We start from the raw sequence: 25289 nt of genomic DNA on the forward strand, positions 1-25289 counted from the left end.
TAGGAGAAATTCCTGGAACAGCATTAATTGTAGGTAATTGTAGAAGCTTTTACAGTGCCACCAGTGGGAAAGTAAGGTTGCTAAGAGAGATTGTATGGATGACCTACTCTTTTCCTGAATAATATGATTTTTTTTTTTTTTAAAGTGTGTGGCCTGTTTGAGACAAAGCTAATTACAACCATCAGGGTTTCCCCATAACATACAAAATAAATAACACACAAAAAGCTGCCAGATTAGACCCATACTACTTTAAATAAACGGTTACATCTTGTGATTTTTTTCTTTGACAGTAAAATGGTATTTTTGAGGTGTCATTTAAGAAAACCCAATCCTTTTGTGCAATAGTAAGAGGTAAATCGTTCATACATGGTTACTTTGAACTGTTATGTTTTCCTGCTCCTGCCTAAACATAAACTGAGAAGTTGTTACATTAAGCCATTGCCCTGTTGTGGTTCTTTGAGAAATGTCTAACTGTAGCTGCTTCTTTGTTGTAGTGAAAAGCTGTGATTCAGACTTTGTACTATGTTTGCGTTTCAGCTGCCACAGAAAGTGAAAAATGAAGCCTCTTGTTTTCTTGGTTCTTGTGATCTGTACTGTAGTCAGCATGAATTTGAAGCTCGTGTCAAAGAGAAATTCTGGTAAGTCACAGAAAATTATTTTTACTTTTGGATCTGGACTTCATGCTCATGCAATCAAGCATTTTAGATGGCTGCATTTTGTTTTGCATATATACTGCTTGTTCTGTTCTGCCAAAAAAAGTCATAAATAGTCATAAATGGTATTGTTTGCTTAGTAAATGAAAGCTGTTTGAATGTGTCCTTATGTTTTCTTTTTTTTAAAAAATGGAAAAAAGAAAATGTTGATCAGGTTGAAACTTCAACTGGCGGTGTTACAAAGGTAATAATGACTTTGGCATTGTGGCATTGTTCTAACATCCAGTGTTTTACTCATGCTAAGGGATTTTCTTAGCTGTGGGTGTGGTCTGTGGTGAGTTTTAGGTCTGGATGATGTTTGGTATGTTGAAAGGTCATCTTTGAAAGCGTTACACTGGCCTGGTATGTGATCATATATAGGGTTAACTGGGAAGAGCTCTCCTGAGTAGATAATCTCTAATTATTCTGTCAGGGAAAGAGAGTAGGAGTTGGTTCATGTTTACATCTGCTTTTGAAACCTTCTAGTAGTGACAGAACTCTTCAAAGAAGCATCAGAATCTCTCCTTCCAGGGTAGACAGCTCCTCTGGATAATGGTCATCTGTACCTGAGCCTGGAGCGATGTCTGCTCCGTGCAGCTTTGCCCTCTCGAAGGAGTGACTTCGTGAGACTGTTTGTATTTCTCAGGCTGTGAGTTCAGAAGGCACTGGGCAGAGAAGTGGGTCAGCTGCAGGGCTGCACAGGGGTGTCAGTCTGCTGCAGCCTGGGCTGTCTGTAAGGGTAAACGTTGCACTTTGAAACTTTTGATGGTGTGTTGTTTTCCCACACTGTTTGTGTGCTCTACTTACATGTGTGAGGGCTTCCACCGATTCTGCTGGCCTCAAGGTCTTCAGTCTTTTCAGCACTGCAGGTACAAACAGAAATTACTGGCTTCAGTTGGTGTGGCTTGTGTTAAGTTTAATTTCTGCATTTCTTGAGAACAGAGGAGAAAATTACTGGGCTGTCTATTAAAAAGAATTGTATGTCACATCCCAGGCTGGGAATGTGCCAGATGCTGGGCTGAGTTCTTTCTGCTGGGATGGAAAGTGTAAATAGAGATTGCTGAACTGAGCCAGCCTCTAGCTTTTTGTTGTGGTTATTGTGCCCAGAGCCTAGTTTGTGCTGTGAGAGCAGTCATGGATATTTGTGGGGGGATAGAATATAAGAAAATAAAGATAGTGCAGAAAGCAATTTCACCCCTAAGGAGCTGCAGCTGGGCCAATTACCAAAGATTAGGAACAGGCCACAGTTGTGACCAGTGAGAAGAAGAGTGCTATAAAAGAGTGGGTTGGCTGGTTGAGAGGGAACTGGAGTCAGTTGGTGACTTTGTGAGGGAGAAAGAGTCAATGGTCTGAAGAGCTGCTCATGAGGAAACACCAAGAAGGTATGAAACTTTTGTGATAAGGAGACAACAGCATGGAACTTTGGCAATAAGATGACAACAGATATTAGGGGTTGGCTAAAGTGCAGACTTGGTCTGAACTCTGCTGAGGGTGATGGTGTTCCTGTTCTTCAAAACCGCTGTCACTGGCCTAGATGGAAACCTTCTGTGAGATGCACAGTCAGTGTGAACCCAAACAGCCTCTGTTCTCTGATGCCAGGCAACAGCACCTGGCTGCAAGCAAGGGTCCGTGCAATTCCTTTGCCAGGAGCACACAGCTGTAGAAATGGCATGCTGGTGGCTGTAGCATTGTTCAGCTGGTAGTTTACCTTTAATTAGATTTACATCTTTAAAATCTGTTTTCTTTGACTCTGCGGAACTTTGACTCTTGTGCTTATAGCAGCTGTTGACAGTGTCAATTTAGCTTCAGTACTGGTGGGAAAAATGCTTTAATATGTTAGACTGCTTCTTGCTAAGTATAACCCACTAGTGAATAGGTGGTTCTTTTTCATTTAGTTTGATTGTGCCAGTAGGTGTTGAGAATAAGATGAAGAGGAAAAAATGCACATAAACTAAAATTACAGTTTCTTTGCAAGTACATAATCATGTAGTTGGTTTTCACCTTGAGTACTCCTTCTGGTTGCTGCATGGACCAAACTATTGATTTTTTTTTTTTTTTTTTTTTTTTTTTTTTTTTTTTTTTTTTTTTTTTTTCCCTATAAAAAAAATTTTTTTTTTTTTTTTTGCTTTTTCCACTACATTAAAATAATTTTCTGTTCCTGTGATATCAGCATTTGGAGTAAAACTAATAATTTGACTCCTTTTCTGAAAGGTCTTTACATTTGAAGGACTTGTTTGATTGCTTGGGGCTTCACTAAATGTTACATGTTGTGAAGATAGATGTTCCAGCCACTTCTGAACTTTAACTGTTGGTATAGTTTTAGTGGAAGATTAGGGACAATGGGTGGATGCAGACAGGCAAATGCACAAAGAAACAATGTCAGCATATCTTCCATAGGGTGACAGTAGCTCTAACAGGCTGGTGCTGGAGTTCAGAGTTTTGTTTTTTGTTTGTGGGTTGTTGTTGGTTGATGAAGGAGAGTGGAAAGGGGAAATTAATGCAATGTTTATTTGTGGGCAGCTGCTCTGCAGTGTACACTGGAAGCAGGAATAGTGTTTTAGCTGTAGATTAGGGCTGAGGTGGGGGAGTGGATGAAGGGCCCAAAGGATGCTCTGTGGACAGGATCTCTGCAGCAGGGTCTGGCTGGGTGTTGTAGTCTTGGGTCTTGCTGGGTGTTGGTGTGGGGATGTCTGTGCTTGGTGAGCATCCTCAAAAGGGGAAGAGAAATTGTGCAGTTATGTAGAAGCAGTGCATGGAAGGTGCTGACACTGATGAAAAAGACAGATTTGGGCTACTAGAACAATAGACCAGCAAAATTGGTGTCGTTGCTGACTTATGTAGACTGGCATTTTTTTCTAAGCATTGCATAGAATTATTGCATGAGTGGCCAGAATTGTGGTTAGTGTCAAGTACAAGAGCAATTATGGAGTTGACTGGCATGTGTGTAATATCACATAATGGAATGTATCTTGTTTAAGGGGTAGGGAGGATCTAAAAGGGAGCTGACTTGAAGAGGAGCAAGGAGAAGGTGAGGTGTTGCCAGGTAATACAAAGGCATCACTCAACCGAGGCAGTCAGGAGTGGGTCAGAATGTCCAGAAGGGCTTTATAGGTGAAGCTGGAGTTGCCTTAAAGAGAGGAAAGGTTTGGCTAGGAAAGCATCTTCAGAGGCTGGTGCAGAAATTCTCCTTCAAAGTCAAGGAATGGAAACACAAGGAGAGAAAGCTGAGGATGAGAGCTCCAGACAGCAACAGCAGTAATAGGGGCTGGACAGGCAAGAGTCATTAAAGAGAGGTCAGGAGTGGAAGATCTAAGATGTTAAAGAGAAGGTGATGAAATGGTGCTCCAGCTGCAAGCATAGAACTGTAGTTTGCTGAAAAAACAGTCCTCATGGAATGGAATAGAAAAACAGAACTGAAAGATTTTTCTCATGTCCTTTACTTCCCCTTTGTTACAGATTTAGGAGTCCATATTTCCTATTTGGAAAAGAGAAGCAGGGATGCATATGAAGACTGCAAATAGATTTAGAGTATCCTGCAATGCTGCAAAAATGACACAGAAACTTGTAGCAAGACAAATTTGGCTGCTTCTCACTTGAGATGTGGTGCCAAAATAATTTAAATGGGTGAGCTAATTTAATTATGCTCATCAGATTCTTCTTTGGAGGCAGCAGCTTCCCAATGCTCCAGAAGAAATCTGTCATGTCTACAGAGTAACGATTGCTGTTTGTGGTGGGAACAGAATAGTTTGCCTCAAGCGTCTGTGTGTGAGGGTAATGTTGACTTAAGTTTCACAGGCATTTCTTAATATTAAGAAGCATTTTTGAAAACTGCAGGTCATCCTTTTTGCTTGCTTTAAGAAGTAAAACTGAGCAAACAGCAAATGTGGGGACTGCAGCTTCAGCAATATCCTAGGAAGAGTATTTTACAGGTGGAGGTTACACAAATGAATTGAGGGTGTAGGAGTTTATAGGTTCCCAGCTGATAGGTGATTTCCTTTTAATCGGATTAAGTGACTTCTTTTCCCAAAGCCTTTGTATGTATAGTACTTTGACTAATCATAGCAGGGAATATAATACCAATTTAAAATCATTGCATTTTTTAAGCAAAAGATTTCTCAGATTATAGAGTCTATTTGACTTACTAGACATAATTCCATTACTGAATAATTGATGACATTTATTGTTGCTATATTATTTGCTGAGCTGAAATAACAGCATGCTGGAGCTCTGGAGGGCATGCCAGCCTTGTGTGGAGGAGCAGGGGCAGACATCCCCAAGGTTTCTGTGAGGCTGCTGCAGGTTAACACAGGAGGAGCCTTTCTGCAGGTTAACACAGCTGAATTGGCTCCGGTTTGGCACAGGGCAGCAATGGGGAGCAAAGACACATGGACCTCCTTCTTGCTTGTGTTGAAGAAAATAGTTTATTGCAACAAGCCAGGCCTTTTTATGCTCTAAACTGAACCAAAACAAGCAGGCACTGGCTGCGTGCCACTGCGGTGTCCCTGTTCAGTGTCCCTCTGCCCCAGCAGCTTTGTCACCTCGCGGTGTCCGCGTCTCGCCAGCCACTGCCTCAACGCAGGGTGACCACACCCAGCTGTACAGCCTGTCCTCTGTTACAGAACCCACCTTCACCCCACTGTAGCTGAACCTTCCCCAGAGTGCTTTCTGGTGAGCCAGGGTGAACTGAAGTCAACAGCATTTCTTGTCCCACAGCATGGGTATGTCCCCCAAGCCACAGTCATGTCTTCTCTCCTCTGTCAGATGGATTTGCTGTGGGATTTCAGCCTTCCTTCTCCTCCTGTTTCTCTTGGGACCATCCAAAAGGCATTTATGCCATAGGAGCAGGTGAATCTCTGATCCTGCACCCACCTTGTCACCCTCCATCTGCATCTGACTTTATCATCATTGGCTGGGGAGAGAGAGGGCTTGACTTGGCACTGGGCCTTACTCTGTATGGACATAGCTAAATTGTCTTAAATTCTCTTTGATATTGCAGTGCCTTTTAACACATTAATTTAAAACCTATTGACTTGATGTTTTGTGCTCTTTAAATGTCATGCAGCTGACTTACTCTGGTCTGCTATAAGTGTTTCAGAGACCTTCACTTTCCTGCAGTTGTCACTGCTTGTGCCTATGATTAGTGTCTGCTCCCTACTGTGAAGGTCAATCTTCCTGTGTTGCCTGACCACTTTGGCCACAGAAACTGTGGCATGCACAGAAGTGGAGGTGTTTGTACTTGAGAGATAACTCATGGATTTGTGCCTGGAGTGGGATATTCTAGATGAGCCTAACTCTGAAGTCCCCTGCTCCTGCTGGAGTAGGCCGGGGGAGCTGCTGGATGTGTGCTCACACTTGCCATTTGCTTTAGTTTGCAGTTGCATCTGCCTGAAGAGTTGACTTCTGACCCTGATGTAAAATTCATGGCCATGAGCCCTCCTGTGTCTGAGGTACGAGGGATGCAAAAGAGGCTTTTGGCTTTTGCTGCCTGCAAATTCTGTGCAGACAGAGGAGACGGGAGCTTGGCAGCGCTCATCAGTGCATGCTGATCTCTTACTTTTCCCAGATGATGTTAAGTTATTCACAGCTCCAGCAAACAAACTCAGAATCACTGCTGTTCTAAGCTGTCATCAGTGCAGGAAAGTGCAGCCTCTCCTGCATCAGCTGTGTCTGCTCACGGGTCCATGGCTGCTCTCCATCTGTTCTCTTCGGATCAGTGGGAAGCAAGGAGCGGCTCCCGTGCTCAGTCGGGTCTCGGGGGGCTGCCAGCAAGTCAGCTCTGAAACTCTGGTTGCACCTCATTACAGGGGTCTCAGCCTGTTTCTTCTCCTCTAGACAGAAAATGGCATTGCAGCTGGACAGACATGTCTGGAAGACAGCTGGCAGCATTTACACAGTCTGTGCAGGTGGGGAGGAAGGGACATGTACACAGAAGAACAAAGAGGGAAATAAATTATCTGCTAGAAGTTTGGGGTTTTTTTAGTGACCTCAACTTGATAAGGTTTCAATTTTGAACTTAGTTAAGCACTCAAATTTTTGCTATTGCACACATTTAAAATGAGTTCATATATAATTTAAGCAATTAAAATATTGAGCTGTTACTTAAATATTAAAGCAAGATTCCTTCCCAAAAGGGAAACCTTTTGTATTTGAATAAAATAAATGAACACAGTTAAATTGTTTCAAGCTGAAGTAAATCACAAAGGGAAAATCTGAAGTTCCCAAATTACTTTTATGTTTTAAGTGCAGTATTTTGGGTGTCACTCTTGTATGTGTCTGGGGGATGTGCTGGTGTTTAGACTTCCAGTAACCATGTGCACAGTTCAAATGTTTGTTAGGGCTGTATAGCAGAAGCCTGGAAACATGATGGTGGTATTTTTTTGACTTTCCATGTTCTAGTTGTACTCTGTTACCTGGGCAGGGTTTTTAAAAAATTTCATGGGACTGTTTGATGTTTTTAGTAAACATCTGCTATCGTGGTATTTCATATGATTGCTTTTTGTCTCTAATGATTGCTTCATAGTTATTCCCATTTTGATTTTATGATGGCATGAAATCAGCAAGAGAGAAAACTGTATTAAGGTTACCCAGCACACTGAAAGTGATGCAGGGAATAACACATAAATTAAGTGTTTCCCTCTGTTTTGTTGTGTTACTAATGCCTTAGGCAAGGAGAAGGAAAGCAGTCCTGTCTTCTAAAAAATTTTTGAGGCTAAATAAGCATGTGCATAAAATATGCTTCTATGTCCTTGGATACATGGGATAGAGAAAAGCTTCTTTAATTTCTGTTATTTTTCAGTAGAAGATAGAAAAATGTGTCAGCTAGAAATGGAAAATGAGAGCTATTTGGTTATACCAGGTTTTGTGCACTAGTTTTAGCCTTAGATCTTTTGTTTAGAATATTACAGGTCTGTTGTGTAGACTGTTGTCTGTCCTTCCAGTGAGGAGTGGGACACAAGAAGAGGGAGAACCACTTAACACTGTAAAATGGCACATGGAATACCTGAGGAACCTCAAGCCCAGGAGGTGCCAGTCACATCTCTTGGGTAACCAAGTTTATAGAGAGCTCTGTGTACATTTGCTGCTCTGCCTAAAGAACATTTGCTGCTCCTGAGCTGCTGGGACTCTGCAGGCTCAGCTGCACTCGAGCCACTCTGGGCTCCATCTGTGCTCTCCAGGTAGCTGCCCTTAGATTTTCAGCAGTACCAGGAGTGGCAGTTCTGTCCTCAGGTGAGTGAGTAGCCTAAAACACCTTTGTCCAAGGACACATCAGTGTATAGTCTAACCAGATGTTCATGTTTATTTAAGGAAATGAAGGTCCTTTCATCACTCTGTACAAATACGCATAAAATTTGAGGTCAAAGTTGTTTCACAGATTTTTAAAAATTTTATTTATTTTTTAATATTTGAGATTTACTTTTCTGGTATGTTGAAGATAGAATTGATTCATTATTTGTGAAGACTGATGTTAATATAGCAGATCAGGTTTTTCACAAGACAGCAAGAGTAGTGTGTTCTTGAATTTAAGCATTATGGTTTTATTTCACTGACATTCTTGATGCACTCTGTGCTCCTTATTTGGATCAATGTGCAGAGCCACTTCATGCACCCTTTTGCTGCCTTACATGTTCAGAAAAATATATGTATGGGTGGGCTTGGAAGGAGAGGTGTAATGTGAGATACAATCATTGATGTCCTTGAGTTATCGATAAAATGCAGAAATACAATCCCATTCTACAGAATAGAGCTCATCAGAATTTCTTTTCCAGTGACACAATTTCATTTTGAACAATAAATTCCCTGAGACTGTTACATTTAATAATCAATGGAAAAGTGATGGAATGTGAATCAAAGGCAGGGTTGTTCCCAGGCTCTGTACCCCTGGAGATGAGCAGCAGCACGTCTGTCATCCTCCAGGTGGGTGCCAGGAGAAGAAGCTGGAAGATGAACACAGGGTGGTCAGGTCTCCACTCTTTGTGGGATTCCCTGAAGCATTTACCAGTGCCAAATCCCTCAGGTTTACTGCAGGGGAGGTATGAAAACTGAGAGAGAGTGGGAGCACTTTACTGGAGCCAGTGATCCTGCAAGCTTCCTTGGCTTCATGCTGGGGGTGGGTCTGTGTCCATCAGCACTGCTCTCTGGCAGCCTCCCTGGTGAAGAACCTCCCTCAGGACCTGCTTCTTCCCCTGTTGTTGCAGGCTCCTATTGCAGAGCGTGTTTTGCTGAGAAAATCAACTAACTTCCAGGTGTTTCTAAAACACTTGCTTGTTCTGGTACTTGTGGTTTAGGAAAGAAAGTTTGGAACTTAAGCCAAGAAAGTAATTATTAAAAATTGGAGCTCTTAAATGTATTATTTGTTTTTGTTGTGACCTTGAAAATCTTGCCCTATTATATAAAGGCAGAGAGGTGTGAATAATGGTGTGGGCTTAGACATAAGGAAGGAAATTAGGATGTGTATCACTGATGACACATTGGATATAGTATTTCCATTCAAAATGACATCTGTAATTTTAGGGAAATTGGGAACTACAGTGGAAATGCACTTAGGAGTGGAGTGTTTCAGCTTTATTGGAGCAGATTGAAAGCTGAAGCTTTTTGGCTGACTTCTGATATAGGTCAACATAATTCCTATTTGCTGTGACTTTACATCATATTATTTACAGCATTATGATTTTTTCATCTGGATTGGATGATTAAATTTGCTCTTTACCACTCAGTGTTTATTGCAAAGGGTTTTGTTCCAACTGTACAACATACTTTTGACTTACTGCATGAGAGATAAAACCTAAATCCAGTGACCTGGGATGCCTGGCTGCAACTGTTGTGGACTTTACACAGGGAGACAGCTCTGTTGATGAAGAAAGGTTCATTATTAAATCTCATTTTAGCAGAGTTTACAAATGAGCTGTTCCATTTGCTGCCCTTCATGAAGAGCTGTAATTGATGGTTTTCTCTGAAGGATACAGATCCCATGTGAACAGTTGCTTACTCAGAATGCCGTTGTATGAAGTCACTTGCAGAATGTGTCACCAACTTGCTTCATGTTGTAGTGAGGAAGACTCCTGATGAGCTGTAGTAATTAGTTGTCTTTTGGAAATATATCCCCCCCCCCCTTTTTTTTTTTTTCTCAGAAGTGAAATGCTGGGTAACTTGGTCATGAGAACTTAGATAATACAAATTCCACAACATGATTGTAGAATGGCTTGGTAATGTCACACACAGTTGAAATGTTCCATTAAGTCTCTCATTGGTGTGTAAATATGATCATCCTCAAGAAAGAAGAATGGTTTGTTTTTGCTGGGGGCTGCTGGGTAAAGCTGTCCTCTAGAGTATTTTCACAGCTGCAATTGCATGTTTTTCAGGTTTATGCAAGGCAAGTGCATCCTTTCCTGCACATAGGGTTGCCCTTTTAGGATAATGTGTAATATACTCATAAAAATCAGATCTCCCTTAATAGTTTTATTCTGCACATGAAAGTTGTGCATTATCAGTGTAGTTACTTAGATAATTTAATGCTCCTTCCATGCTTTACTATGGTGCTTTCCAACAGGGAGCTGTAAAAGGTAGTTTTGGTCTCCTTAAACTTTGTATAGATTATTAAGAAATATTTTCTTAATGGCAGAAGAGGGAATTCTATTTTTACATAATCTAAAAGCCCCTTAAGACCCACCTTTTAAAATCACATCAAACAGATAAGGGAAGAGATGGGAGCAGTCAGTCATCTTGCTAAGTGTCCAGGGGTTTGTGAGCACCAGCATCCCTGGTGGTCATCCCCAGCTGCGGAGTGGCACCCAGTGTCAGGTGTTTCCAGGTGAGAGGGAATAAAACTCTCACTGGTCCTGGCTGAGCATGGCATTGGCTCTTCCAGTCTGTCCTGTGAGATGTCATTAAAGGTATTTTAGTGCCCCAAACACTTCAGGGGAAGAGAGGTGGCTGAGCTGTCCCTTTTCAAGGTCCTGTTCCCTGGCTCAGCTGCGCTGGGATGCAGCCCTGGCTCAGGGTGGTCTCAGCAGGTTCTTCTCCAGCTTCTGTCCCACACACGGGGTTTGGGATCTGCTCTAGGGAGCTGGACTGGGCTGTGCCATGTTCCATGTTCCTCTCCTTTATTTTATTCTTTGAGAAACTTTCTTTAGAGTAGGATATGCTGTAATATGCCAGGAGAATTAACCAGAGGAAGCGTCTATGTAAAGTGAGAGAGGAGCTCATTAATTGCCTAAAAATTAGGCGGTTTCCATCTGAGTAATTGGTGTTGGCTGGCTGGCCAGCCTTCCACAGTCTAAGAAGTAGCTCATTAGTAGAATACACACAGATGGTACTGTGCTCTGAGGTACTTAAAATACACAGGCAGAGAGCTGTGTTAATAAGGCAAACCTGTCCTTAGCCTCTGTGACTGAGTTTGCTGCAAGCAGCAGAGGGAATGGTGTCATTTGGTAAATATTATTAGGCAAATGCATTTCCATAAATTTATTTAGTTTTCACTTTTTTCACTGCAGATAACAGATTATGATAAATACTTAGAGTAATTTACTGTTTCTAGAAAAATTCTATTGCAATAATAGACTTAGCATAACTGCTTCATTTCTGCAGTAGCTGATTTACCCATATAATTGCCTAGAGGGGGAGATATATCCAGAGTCCCATTTTTATTTGGAAAATATATATATATATATATTTCTTTCTGTTCTTTCTCTGTGCAGGTTGTTAACAGTTAATTCAAAGTAAGATTTTTTCTAAAGTTGAGTCCCCTCTACAAATGTTAATGGATAACAAATAAGGAACTACCCACCCGGGAAGATGGTAAATGCAGGGCCTGGAGGAGACTCTGGCCCTGCTGGGGGTGAGCAGGGGCACTGTGGATCCTCCCAAACACACTGCCTGTGCCCCTGGGGCTGCACAGCCCTGCTTCCCCTCACTTCAAAACTGTGGGCAAACCCAGAGGTGGTAATAAGCATGGATTAATGTTCAAATGGTGGGCTTTCCCTCTGCTCCTCGTTCCACGTGTCCCTTGAATGGGGAACTGCTCCATCCCTACTCTGGGCAGTCTCTTTCTTGCCAGAGGAGGGTCTGAGCCCATCTTAAAATTAGTGCCCTTGACTGTGAGCAGTGAGACACTTTCCTCACCCCATCTGCAGATTCCTAAGCATATTGACTTTGTGTTTCAGAGGCTTTAACCATTAAGACTGGGCTGGGGAAGAAATGGGCTTCCTTGGATAACCATTCTTTCCAGAAAATCTGAGTTTGGTCTCCTAGGTAGTTACATTTTGTTTAGAGGTGCTTTTTCTATCAGTGCTTGCGTGTCTTTGTCATGAACTATGACAAATTCTTTCTGATGAAAGAATTTAATGTTTCCCTTGTTGATGCTCTGCAGGCACTTTGTTGCATTTTCGGCCAATGTAATTTATGTTGTTGCTTTGCTCTGTTTTTCATTTCTCATAGATTGGATGTCTGTTATTGGAGTATGTGCTGGTGTTGAAAAGAATGGTTCCACCTCAGCTTGATTAGTCTCTGCATTGCTCTGTGTGTGTAAGGTACAGAGCCACTTTGGTAGATTTTTGGGGTTCATTTTTGGTTTTTTTGAGTATATTTTAGAAATACTGGCTGGACCAGGTAACGCATGTAATTTATAAAGAATAATTTATTAGTTGCATAAAACTGTTTTGAATGATGCTGTTCCTCCCTGAGGTAGAGTATTATTCATTTTAAGTCCTGCTTTAGGCTTAGGTTAAATCCTTGGTAGCATGCATGGTTTCCACAGCCTGTACTGAAGGGAGCAGACTGCAGTGAAACAGATTGCTTTGTGGAACTCAAATATTTGAACCTGGAGACTTTGAAGAAACAAACATTGGGACAATGGGATTCAGTGTTTCCAAGATCATTTATAGATAAATAGGCTATTTAAGGCTATGAGTAGGAATGCAACTCGGAGGTGTGTGGAGAGATGGGAGCACGGATGGATGTCATATAGGGAGAAACAGGAAGGCTTTTTGCAAGGATATGTGTAAAAGAGTTGGGCTTTGGAAGAGAAATCTGAAAATATTTACTGGGTTATAGATTTGGCTTGAATGGAGAAGTGGGGTTTACAAGGACAGGAAACCACTGAGTGACATGATTTCCAAGGAAATTTCAGGAGTTTGGTTGCAGTGGAATTCCATAAACTCTTCAAAGTGGCAGTGTATGAAGTTCTGAAAGCAAGAAGGGCTTTTAAGTGAATATGTTGAAAAAGGAAGAGCGGAATTCATTTTAGCTTTCAAATTTCAAGGTAATTTGATAGGGTTTACAAGTAACCCTAGGCTGTGGGGTTTTTTTTCCTGCTGTAAAGCTACTGAGTTTGGTGGAATTAAACTAGAAATTAGAAAACACGACTGTGAAGCAATGTGATTGTTTCTCCCTTCTGTGTGCCAAGCTTCTGCTTATTTAGTGTGATTCTGCAAAAGCATCCATTGATTTTGGTTATTCAGCAGATAATTACCTCATAGCCCACAGGATCAAGCAGCAGAACTGCTTATTTAGCCTGTAACAACAATTCTTATTGTGGTGCCCAGTTGTGCTGGCACTTGCTGCAGGGAACCCCCCACCTACTGTCCTGGCGAGGTCTGCTCTGGACAGCAGCTGCCATTTAAGTAGTGAGCACCTGATGGTGTGCTTATTCTGTAAATGTGAACCCCTTTTAAGCTGATTTTTCCCTGTTGGTGTAATTTGATGTGTGCCACAAGTTGCTGAGGTGGGAGCACAAGCTGGAGGAAGCCAATGTGTCAGTGGAAGGCTCTGACAGGTCCCTGTCCTGCTTCCACCTCAGGCATTGCAGTGGATATAAGTGGAGAGAAAAGTACAGGTGTGTCAGAGTAAATCCCCAGGAAGAATCTTTGCCTTTTCTAGGGAGTGCCATGATGAAAATTATGCTGCATTTCATTCTGTAGGGACCTGGCTCTTCATTAAAACAAAAGTCAAGCATGACAATATGGTAGCACGTCAAGAGGTGTAGCAGCAGGAATTCCCCCAAAATGATGCTTTGGCTTGTAGTTTGACTAAACACACAACAAATTGTTTAGTGCAGGCTGAATTCAGACGTGCTGTGCAGATTCCTTCAGTGCATCCACTTGAAAAGCCCTCTAATGCTAATCCATTTGGATACCACAGTATTGTTTCCAAATACAAAATCTGAATTTTAATTGCAGTTTTGTGGTCCACAAGAGAAAAGTAATACATAACTACTGTTATTTCAAAGACAAATCCTTTGGGGGGATTGCAATTCCTCAAACATCTTTAAGATTCTCAGCAGCAAATCAATATATTTCTCAACAACAATTATCTTTGGAAGCCTTCCAATTAGATATGATATGAAGAAACAAAGCTGTGGTGGTCTCCAGCTGAGCATTGCCTGTGAAACTGCCTTTGCAACTTGAAACCTAAATGAAATTTTAAAACAGAACTTGACTGTATCAGTAGGCAGCTATCTTTTGTCAAGTACATATGGGGATAAAATAATCTCTGAGGCTGGATTTGTTGACTCATTTAAACTAAATTCCCATGAATTGGCATAGTCTCTCTTCTGTATTTGACTGGAGCTCCTGAGTGCTTCAGCTGTATGAAGGATGAGCAATACTTTAATAGTGCTAATTGGAGGGCTATAGCCTGTCCTAAAGTGGTCTTTGAACATAGTGATAATGATAAAATATTAATCTCTCAAAACATTAATTAAGATTACTTATAGACATTGGGATCACTTTTGTACAGAAGAGCAGAAATACTGCAATTCCTGGCAGGGCTATTTAAAAAAAAATCAGAAGCAAAAGTATATTACTGATATTATTTGTGATTAACTTTTAATGGACTTGTGATGATTTGAGTGGCTAAGAGCTACACTGTGGGTCAAGATTGGTTGGTAATTCTTCCACTGTGAATTAGACAGAATTGCCTGACTGAATGCACAAATTAACCTCATTCTGCAGGAAAATACCTGGGATTGCCTGGCCATGTCTTAGTGACCATCTCAGTTCTGGCCTGTTCAGTTTGCAGCAGCAAATACATATATATATGTTTGTAATTGGTATATTTAGAGACAGCTCTTGCAGCTCTTGGAGAAGAAGTTTGTTGGGATGGAAGAACCCAGTGCTGTGTAGTGAGTGTGTTTTAGTTTTTGGAGCACTGTGGTTGGATGTTGCTAAAATGGCAGCATTGTGTATGTTTGGCCATATAAGGCAAAAGTGGGAATCTCATAAATAGCTGGGAAAAAATTGGTTTGTTTCAAACAAATTCACTGTGCTCAAACATGAGTGTGTGAACAATGCAGCTGCCAAAAATGCTGTTAGGCCTGCATTGTTAGGAGGAATAAGACCGAAAATATCCATTATCTGCTGTCAGCTCTGTGGCTGTGAAGAGCCAGGGAAGGGCAGTAACAGCTTTTTGCCAGATATATTCCTCAGGACACTCTTGGAGACCAAGGCTGCAAAACAGACTTCTAGAAGCCAGGTTCTAGTACCTTCTTCAAGCAGTTTTATGTGAACTAAAAGGAATGAAATCGCTGTGGGAGCAAGGGATTTTTAATAAGATGTGAAAAACTCAGATTCATACTTTCAGCAATCACAGAAAAATAATTTTATCTTAATTTCTGTTATAAGTTTTCTTCCTGTGTTTAGTCATCTAGTCTGCCTTTGGTTTCAGCTTTCACAGTTTGACTTCAAGTCCACGTAGTTTGCGTTGCTGGCTGGAGAAATAAAATGTGGCAGCCTCCTACAGATATTAAAGGATCCCTAAGTCAAGAAGGATTAATGAAGTCTCTGGGTGAGACTGTAAATTATGGCTGCTTTCTTCCATAGTCTTTGATGGCACAGTCAGACCTTGCTGCTCCCAAGTGCTATAGCAAAAGCATCACTGATGCTGTCCCTTGGTCTGACTTTTTTGTCCCTCCATGCTGACAACAGTCCTTCAAGCTGCATCTCTAAACCAGAAAAAAAAAAGGGTCAAAAGCCCATGCCTATGTATAACTCAGCTGATTTAAAAATGTCTGAGTTGAATTCTGTGGTGGTCCACTGCATTGGAAAACTGTGAGAAAATGTCTTCTGCAGGGGACCACAGAATAAAGCACTTGAGGTCTCCTTGGACTTGGTGGGGTCTCTGACCTGTTACACCTCAGCAAGCATTTACTCTGCTGTGCCAGCTCAGAAAGGGTTAAAGACTTTCTGAAAGCTTCTGAATACTAGAGCAGTTGTTTTCCCTGTGTAACAGTGAAAGAATGACTATGCATAATTAAGTCTTGTACCTCACAGGTTCTCACGTATAGAATAATGCCAGAAGCATTTGAAGAAGCTTTTCTTTTACTAAACCTGTGTTAAAACTCTGACATCATCAGAGAAAATGTTGATTCAAAGAACTTTTAAAAAGCTCCCTCTTGGCTTCTGCATTTGATGTTCTAAAAGCACATTATCATAATGAATTTGTTATTCTTATTAAAATCTTAAGCTCTCCTTTAATAAGAATGTGCTGATAGCAAAACTTCATATACTGCTGTGATTTCTCTGTATATTAGTTAAGAACTACCTAATTAGAAATGTAAAAGTAATTCTCATTTTGTAAACAAATACACGGAAAACCTCTCAATGGATAATGCAGTTTTGCTATTTAGTTTCTGCAGAAGTAACAGAGAGAGGACTTTATTATAATAGAGATCCCTCTAGCAGTACCAATACAGAGATCATTGCTAACTAAACTGATTCTTGGAAGAGGGGATAAATTCAGGTTTCAAAATGGTGGTGTGAGTTCCCCTGACCTATGGGAAACAGAAGCAAACACACTCCAGAGAGACTGTGTGTTTTTCCTGTGTTTTGTACATTTTTTGGATGCTCCCTGCACTGCTTGTGTTTCCCTCCAAGGACATACTTGGTTGTATCTGCTCTTTTCAGTTTCTGTAATGAAATGAGGGGCTCCAGTATTCCTGTTATTTTTTCTGAACCAGAAGGCAAAACACTAGGGAGAAAAGGAGAAAAAAATTTACAGTGTGACTTCTGAGAAGTGCTGAAGACCTTCCTACCTTTCAAAGAAATGTAACTCCCAATTTTTGTTGACTGCAGTACATTTTGAAATACCAACCCTTTAAAAAATGTGGCCTTGAGTTCCTGTGACTTGCTCTGCAATTGATGAGAGCTGCAGAACCTAAGCACCACTGAAAATCAAACTTATCAGTCATGCTCACTGGCTTCCTTTGATGGAAACAATATGCCTTGGGGAGTTTAGGAGCTTTACTTAAAATTCCAGCACCTAAATGAAGAGAGGTTTCTGTTCATTTCTTTGCTTCTGGAGCTGAGGCTCTCCTGTGAGAGCAGGCACCACAGGCTCACCTGGAAACCCTGAACTCACACGTGGCCTCTCTCCCAGTCCTGTGATGGAATGGATAGCCTGGAAAGTGAGCCTGCTTCTAGTGCACTGATTTATTTACTGAATGCTGTGGCTTACTGTTAGCAAGGGGAATTTCCTTTTCTCTTGAGAGACAACAAAGGTCCTGTTTTTTTCCATGCAAGAAGAATTACCCAGGATGGAAGGTCTTAAATGAGCAGGTTGTACCTCTTCTTTTGCTGATCTGTCTTCATAAACCTTCAAACCATATAAATGCAGCACAGGGTGTAGGGCTTTGTTAAGCTTTGGTAGCTTCTCTGTGCTGGAGGATGCTAATTCATGAGGTGTTTCATACTGGAGTAACTAAGTAAAAAAACCCCAAAACTCAAACAGTAGAGTGACTTCTTTTAAAGAGTCGGTGATATCTGTGTTCAGAATTAGAAGTTTAAACTTTGAATGAGCTGTTTTTCTTTTTTAATTGCAGTATTACCTGGAGGAAAAAACCCAACTAAATATGGAGTGTTACCTCCTGATACATATGGCATTTTTTGAAAGGCTGATACCCTAACAAGTGGAATGTAAAAGCTTTGCAGGACCTGTGCACACCTGGAGCTGCACCTGGCTCCTCGCAGCCTCACTCTCTGTGCTGTAAGCTCTTCCTCAGGAAATAAATTTTTCCTGGGCTTCTGCACACATTACCTGAGTTTGGGGGGCACAGTTTAAGTTCATTGCAACTGAAATAGCAAAAAACTGGGACGGTTATAAACGATATAAAAGAATGGAGCTAGCAAGTGGTTAGGGAAGGGAGGAGGAGAGGAAAATGAAAAGATTTACAAAGATGATGGCTTTACAGGGACTTGGAAACTGGATGGAAGAGTGCTGCTGCCCTTGTGGACAGTGGGAATGTGCTGTTCCTCACAGCCTGGGCTAGAATCTTGGGCTGTGTCCTCACAATGCCTTAGGGGAAGAGGGGACCTTGCTTCTGGGAATACAGGAGCTTTGGCTGAGCCCGGAGTCAGCCAAGGTGAACAAACAGCTCCCAGCTAGCCTTGAGCCTGGGCTGAGTGCTCCCTCTTTTCCCACCCCTCCTTGTGGAGAACTGCAGAACAAGGAAAATAAGTAGAAGTTGGAACTCCTGTGAATTGGACACCAGTGGGACTTGTAAAGTACTTGTTCTTCCAAACTCTGCACAGAGGTAGAGGAAAAAGCTGGCTGTCTGTGGAGAGGGAAGGGGATTTACTCAGTGAAGAGCAAAGAGATAGTGAAGAGATTAGAAGGGAAAATGTCAAGCAGATGAGAATAGGAATCTCTTGTCTAAATATAAAATGAAGTTGGGAAAGCAACTGAATTTTGCCTGACTTTACAGCTTCCATTCAGACAATTTTAAATTTTTAATTTTTTTTTTTTTTTTTTCTGTGCAGAAGCAGGGGCTTGGCTCAGTGTGTTCGAGGCAAAACCTTTATGCAGTGCTTGTTGGCTGCAGGGGGCATCAGGGCACAATTCCTCCAGCTGAAAGACGCTGTAGTGCCTGCGGAGCTTAAGATGCTCTGGAATCCCCACCTGTCTTCATGAGCATCGTTGTATGCCCCCCTCGGGCTGTCAGAGAACACAAATAAAGGGCAGATTCCAATTAAAAATGCACGGGGTCATTGTAATGTAGCTAAAGAGGCTCTCTGGGTTGCACTGCTGTCAGCTTGGTGCCGGTTGCATCTCTGTGAGATGAACTGATCGGAAAATCCAAGCCTTGCTGGAGTGCAGCTTTGTTGGGCTTTGCTTTCTGTCTTTTTCAGCTTGCTCAAAGCAAGGCTGAGCTCCTGAAGTTCAGGCTGGCAGCTCTGGCCCCCTGTGCTGGTGCCCTGCCCTTCAGAGGGTCACGGTGCTGCCAGCAGTGTCTGCTCACTGTCCTGCCATGGGCACAGCCTGGCCAGGGGACACAGGGCCTGGGAGCAAAGGGCTCCTCACGTCCCTCTCAGGGCAGCTCTGCCCAGGATCAGGGACTGCTCTCAAGGTAAAGGGCACTTGCATCAGCCAAGTGAAGATGAGCGCTGGTTCTTTGCCTCAAGCAAGATTTCCCCGTGTTTGAAGGGTTTGAGCCCGATGCTGGAAGGCCATTGGACTGACTTGCACGTTTCTGCAATACCTGAGTGCTTGCTGGATTTCACTGTATAGCTGCTATTCGAGGCAGAAACCAAAACCAAAGTATAATTAATATATAAAAGCCTCTTTCTTTCCCTCAGGCTTGTTTCTAGTTTGTTTGTTTCAGTACATTTCAATGTGAATTTCTCTTGGTTCACTGACTCCAAACCAATGGCTGGCATAAAAACATAAAGCCTTGCAATCACTTTTGCCTCTTTCATGTGTGACTGCCTCAGAAATGGTGGCTCAGAGCACTAGAAATGTCAGCTACAAGCAGTTCTGGGGGCTACAGCTCTCCTTGTAGGGGTAGAGTTGTAAAAAAGCTTTGGCAGTGGGATTAGTTGGTTCTCCTGGGTGCAGGGGACTGTAGCACTGACTGCTGCTATATTGAAGTAAGGTTGTTGCCTGGATCTGATCCTTTTGCTGTCTATCACTCTAGTTTATTGAAAAGAGGTGTTTATTCCTTGAGAGTTTTGTGTATTTTTATAAAAATAAATAGAGGTTTACTCACACAGGTTTGATTAAAAAGAAAAATCAGAATAAGAGTTTTTTTGTTTTTTTTTTTTTTAATCAAACCTGTGTGGGTAAACCTCTATTTTTTTTTATAAAAATAAATAGAGGTTTACTCACACAGGTTTGATTAAAAAGAAAAATCAGAGTAAGAGTGTTTTTTATTTTTTTTTTTTTTAGGTATTTCACATGAGTTCACACTTGGTTGAGTTAAATACATCTGCCCAGTACTTTTAGATGTAAAAAGTCATTGAGGTTCACTCTGATTTTCTTCTTGACTTGATTAAATACATTACTGCAGCTTAAGGCCATCAATCTTAAATAGAAACTCAGGAAAGGAGATGAATGAAGGGGGGATGCTGATGATTCTGCTTTATGGGAGCTTGTGGGACCCCAGCAGGGCCAGTCCAAACTCAGGACTTTCGTTTAATAGGAAGGTTCACATACTTTATATTTTGTTTAATTTCCAGTTCAAAACAAAACATCACCTTTCCTCTAGTTAAATTGAATGAATCTTTCAAAGGTTTTACAAATGGGAAATATGGTTTTATTTTAAAGACTTGTATTATAAAGGATTTCCAAATGTGGGATTTCCAAGTGCAGAATTTTCCTCTAGGACCTCTTTATGTGTGTTGTTTTTACGTTATTTTGAAAATTACAAAATAGTTTTTTAAACAAGGAGGAAGACCAAAAGGCAAAATTCTAAATTTAATGTGGAACTGAATAATTCTTTTTAGGACCCAAAGATTTCCATAAGTAAGAGCCACTTGCAAGTAGTTTTCTAAGTAGAATTAAGAAACTGTAAAGGGTTGACTCCATCAGCAATTTCAACCAAAATCCATGCAGAACAAGCCATCTGCCTGGCTCTTGAATTGCAGTCTGCAATGAGGCTGTGTTTCAGCGGGGATCAGTGGCACTGTGAGGAAGGGCTCCCAAGAGAAAGTGAAACGTGATATTAAGAATGTCAATATTTCACTTTCTAAACTGAAATTCTTGGTAGTGTTGAGGTAATCCATATGTCTTAATCAGCTCCTGGTGTTTGAGTGGGAGGAAGCTCACACAGTAACTAGTTGAGGAGGAGGAGCAGTTAGTCAAAATAACTGCTTTTCTCCCTGAGGACTTTTGGGTTCTGGAGATATTTAACAGATGAAATAGCAAGAGCAGCTGTCCCGAGGGAATTATAGAGAGGCATTTGACACCACGGATCATATAGATTGCTAAATGAGTGTTTTGTCTGTGGAGGGCCCGAGGTGTGATAGCACTGAGTGGGTTTGGGGGGTTTTCCTGGCTGTTGGGATTGCCAGCATGGCAGTGGAGGCTCCGGCAGCGTGGGCTGGGCCTCCTGCCCTGTGGTCTGGAGGGAGATTTGGAGACAGGAATGCGATGGAGCCCCTTTGGAATGACCCTGAGGTGCAGGTGTGCAGAGCCAGGGTGAGGGGTGCTGTCTGCAGCCAAGGCAGTTGTGCCTCTGGGGGTGTTTGCTGCCGGTTTTGGGACGGCAGGAGGGGCAAGCAGAGCCCCCATGGCTGTCCAGCTGCCTCGCAGGGCTGGAGCTGGGTGGGAATTCTGGTGTCTCCCAGCAGAGTGGGGGCAGGGGGTGCCCCCTCTGCAGCTCTGCCTTCTCCTAGGGAGGGAGCATCCCTGCATCCCTCACTCCTGCATCCCAGGGTCACTGACTGCTGCTCTCCTGGGGCAGCTCCACTGCCACAGTGCTTCCCTGCACACCTGGGAACGGGCTGCTGCCTCACAATTAATAATTTAACTGATTATGAAGGCACGTTGGCAGATACCATTGTACCGGTCAAATCTAACCGCCTGTAAATTTAATTAGTGTGCAAAACCCAGCTTTGGAGTATACCAAAACTTAATTAGTCAGCAACTTAAGGTTGTTAGCACACTCTCCAGGGTAATAATATCTGAAAAAGGGTACATGAAGTCTGTGATAAAATAATTAAAAGTGTGAGATCCTCATGGCATGTTTTCTTCAGAGCTCATCTTGCTGTTTATAAATCAGTATAGAGGAATAAGCACAGCAGCACCTTGGAGCTGAGCTCTGACGTAGATGTCTTCCCTCAGTGGTGGGAGAGCAATTAATTAGCAGGTGTAGTGGCTCAGGTCTGGTCAATCCCATGCAGAGTTGAGCCTGTTCCAGGGAGCACCCTATGCCTTTGACCACCATGTGTCAACCTCCTGGGGGGGAAACCCATGGTCTTCACAAAAGTATGGACTACTAATTAACAATTTGGGAACCATGGAATGGCTGGGAGCTTTCTAACTGGGCTGATGGAGAAGCCTGTAGTTAATATATTAAGTCTTTTAAATAAGGTAATTTGGGAGAGAATAGAAACTCTTCAGGAGCATTATCAGTGGCTTGAGTGGTGGTGATTTGTCCCAGGCATGTTCCCAGCACTTCAGGCATCATTCTGGGTTACCAGAGTGGCTTTGTAGCCGGGGACAATGCCTTCCTGCCTGGAGGAAAGCAGGTTTACAGTTTGTTTGCCATGCAGGGCTTGCAGGGAGAGATGGATGTGTGACTGGAGCCAGCGTTACTGCAGGGAGGTTTTGAACACGGGTGGGGAAGGCAACAGTGACTCACTGCAGGTTGTTTGAAAGGAAAGGAATGGGGTTTAGTAACACTGAGTGTGCCCCATCTGTCACATCCCAGAGATGTACACACTTGTCTTCCTAATGTTCTGCTTCAGCCCTAAGCTGCTGCAAAATGGTTATCCCAATTACCTGTATTTTTTTGGGAATAACCTCTCCTATGAATGGAGCATGGGCTAAAATGAAACAACAAAATTTTTTTCAAGCATCCCTGAGCCTGCCTGTGGTCTGTTGCTAGATGCTCGCCCTCTGAGTGCTCCTGGTCTCTCATTATCCCCATGCATCATGGGGAAAGAAGGAAACAATTAACTTTATGATCCCTGAAAGAGTATGTAAAAGTCAACAGTGTCTAAGAAATGTCTGGAGGCTGAAACCACTTATCCACTTATGTTCAAAAAAATGAAAGAATTAATAAAACATATTTCAGCTTCTCCATTCCCACTCCACATAGCAAGACAACAAATTCAGTTCCTGTGCCCTGCAGACCTGAGGGAGGAGGTATTCTGGAGGCACACTGAGCTCCCCTGCTGCCAGAGTCAAACACAGGTCTGGAGCCTCCCTAAATACCTGTGGCACTGATCTCAGCTGGCCAGACTCTCCCAGGAGTGCAGAACAGGGGAGTGAGTGGGGGATCTGCTCTGCTACTGGGAGAGAAAAAGCACATTGCCCATCAGTGCTGGGCTGCCTGCCTGTCTCCAGCCTTGCCTGGAGACCCCATTCCAGACTATGGGATTAGTGGAATTATGTTCTGGGAAGGGACCTGGACCATAGCAAGGAGTCTCTCTGGGCTGTGTTTCATAGAGTGAAACCATCCTTCACAGTACAGTGAACAGCCCAATGCAACATTAGAGTTTTCCTCAAAATCCTGTATTACCATGGGGCAGTGTATCCACCCGAACCAGGGTTTGGTTTATGTAAAGCTGGTGTAGGGACAAAACAAGGAGGAGAAGCAAGGCTGGGTTCTCTGTGTGTGCCTGCATGCAAACGTACTTTCCTCTGGATTTAATGCACATCTGTTGAGGTTCATTTCACTTTTTATAGACCCTAAAAACTCAAAGCTGAATTTTTTCTGCAAAAGCTCTGTACCACAGGCACAAAGTTCACTTACACCTCAGTCTGGAGCTGCTGAATCAAATGAGTTGTTGACAATCATCTGCCCAATTGTGTTTATATCTTGGTTTTTGCTGTGACTGTCTCATGTAACATCCAGCCACCTTAAAGTCTATGCAAATTTGAGATTGACTTTGGTAAATCAAGATTTGAGGTGTTGTTTTTTCATCACAGGCCTGTGACAAAGTGAATAATGGCTGACTGGATTCAGCAAACCCCCAGATTTCTGAGAGACAGACTGCACACTGCTGAGTGAGCTTAATTTAATGAACTGAGGGATGCCATGTAATCTAACTGCTTATTATGTTAAGAGGCAGCAGATAATCTAATGATCCACAGGTGGCTATTTTGATTTTACTGCGTGAAGTTAAATATGTGCTTGACTCCACCCCACTGAGCAGTGTTTGTCCCCGTGCTGAAGTGGGACAGAGGGGGGCTGGCAGAGCCCTCCCTGCTCGTGGCTGCCTGGCAGGCTGCTGTGGGTGCCTGCCAGGATGGGGCAGCCTCAGGCTTCCAGGGATCTTTATTTTTGTGACCAGAAGCTCTCAGTTTTAGCAAGAAGTGATGATCTGCCCAGCAGATATTATTTTTATATTTTTAGGAACACCTGGTTATTTTGTGCCTTTTTATGCATGTATTGGTGCTCGGGAGAAATGCACGTCATTGGTTATTTATATTTGTAGAATGCTTATGTATTTTAGAAAGCACCTATTCACAGCCTGTAATCAGGCTTTAATCATGGCCTGTAATCACAATCAATAAATTAATAAATTAATTAATAAATTAATGCCAATGAAATATGATTTTTCTATTGATTGTATGTTTATTGATTTTGGTGCCTGGAAGTTGCAGCCTCGTCATTGGGTTTTTCTTCAGAGAAGCAAGCTGGGTTTTAATGAGATTTGTGCCTAGCACTTAGAACCACCACTCTTCAGTGTACCTACCCTGCTACCATTTCTGGGATCACTAATGCTGTTGATGTAAAACTGCTTCCAATCTTTAACGTAAAACTCAGCTTTACTTTTAATTGCTTTTGGTTCTGTTCAGTCTAACTGTAATAATTTCATTTTTTTGTTTAAAATTTCAATCATACTCGCCATATGGCAAGCATCATTTATACATAAAAGCTACTTGCTGTTTTACCTTTGGAAACCATCAGGGCCTTCACAGTAAGAGCTTCCTAACCATCTGCTCCCCTCTGTGACCTCGTGTTAATGTAGACATCTGCAGTTGTGACTCCAGGGTTATTAAACAGCGATGTCCAGTCAAATGCCCTTGTGCCTGGCTTTCCAAAACTCAGTTCTGCAGACAGCCTTAACTCTAACAAAAGCCCTTCACTTTGCAGCTGTGGTGGGCAGGTCTGTGCCCCCCTGCAGGTCCTGCTGCACACAGAGGCAGAACAAGTGGATTTGGCTGAGGGGATGCAGCCATCCCAATTATCCGTGGGTTCAGGCTGGTGTCCTGTAATCCTCTAATGCCAGAGATGCTCCAGCATTAGACCCCATGCTAATCCATTTTTAGAATGTGCTGCGTGCATAAAGAAGATTATGCCATTTTAAAATGAGCTAATTATTTGTAGTTAATCAGAGCATCCCTCAAATTACAGAAGAAAGTGCTGTAGGTTGAAATCCTGTCCTCGATTAAGCCAGACTCTTCCCGGGCTCAGTGATGCAGGGTGGGAGTGCTGGAGTTCACTTTCCCTGCCCCTTCACCAGTGCTGGCTCCCTCAAACACATCCTTCATGGCAGGCTTTGGGCGGTTTTGTTTAATTTTGCTTTTTTCTATTGAAATATTGTATGTGAATGTTTGTCAATGAGGAGGAAGAGGTGGCTCTAAGCAATCTACTATGTTGCAGGAGCTGAAGACAATGGAGCTAATCACAAAATTTGAATGCCTAATGTTTCCAGTGTT

The 25289-nt window shown here is 42.3% G+C and overlaps 1 protein-coding gene across 1 annotated transcript in view; it reads left to right on the top strand.

The window, feature by feature from the left end:
• The first annotated feature begins 556 nt into the window (after positions 1-556).
• Positions 557-25289, top strand: part of IL1RAPL2 (interleukin 1 receptor accessory protein like 2) — a 327614-nt gene continuing 302881 nt past the window's right edge. The window contains exon 1 of the mRNA XM_041396593.1: positions 557-638. Coding sequence (XP_041252527.1) covers positions 557-638 — 82 coding nt within the window. The remainder of the gene's footprint in view (positions 639-25289) is intronic.

Source organism: Onychostruthus taczanowskii, unplaced genomic scaffold (assembly GCF_017590055.1).
Source record: "Onychostruthus taczanowskii isolate IOZ18803 unplaced genomic scaffold, ASM1759005v1 scaffold13, whole genome shotgun sequence".
NCBI lineage: Eukaryota > Metazoa > Chordata > Aves > Passeriformes > Passeridae > Onychostruthus > Onychostruthus taczanowskii.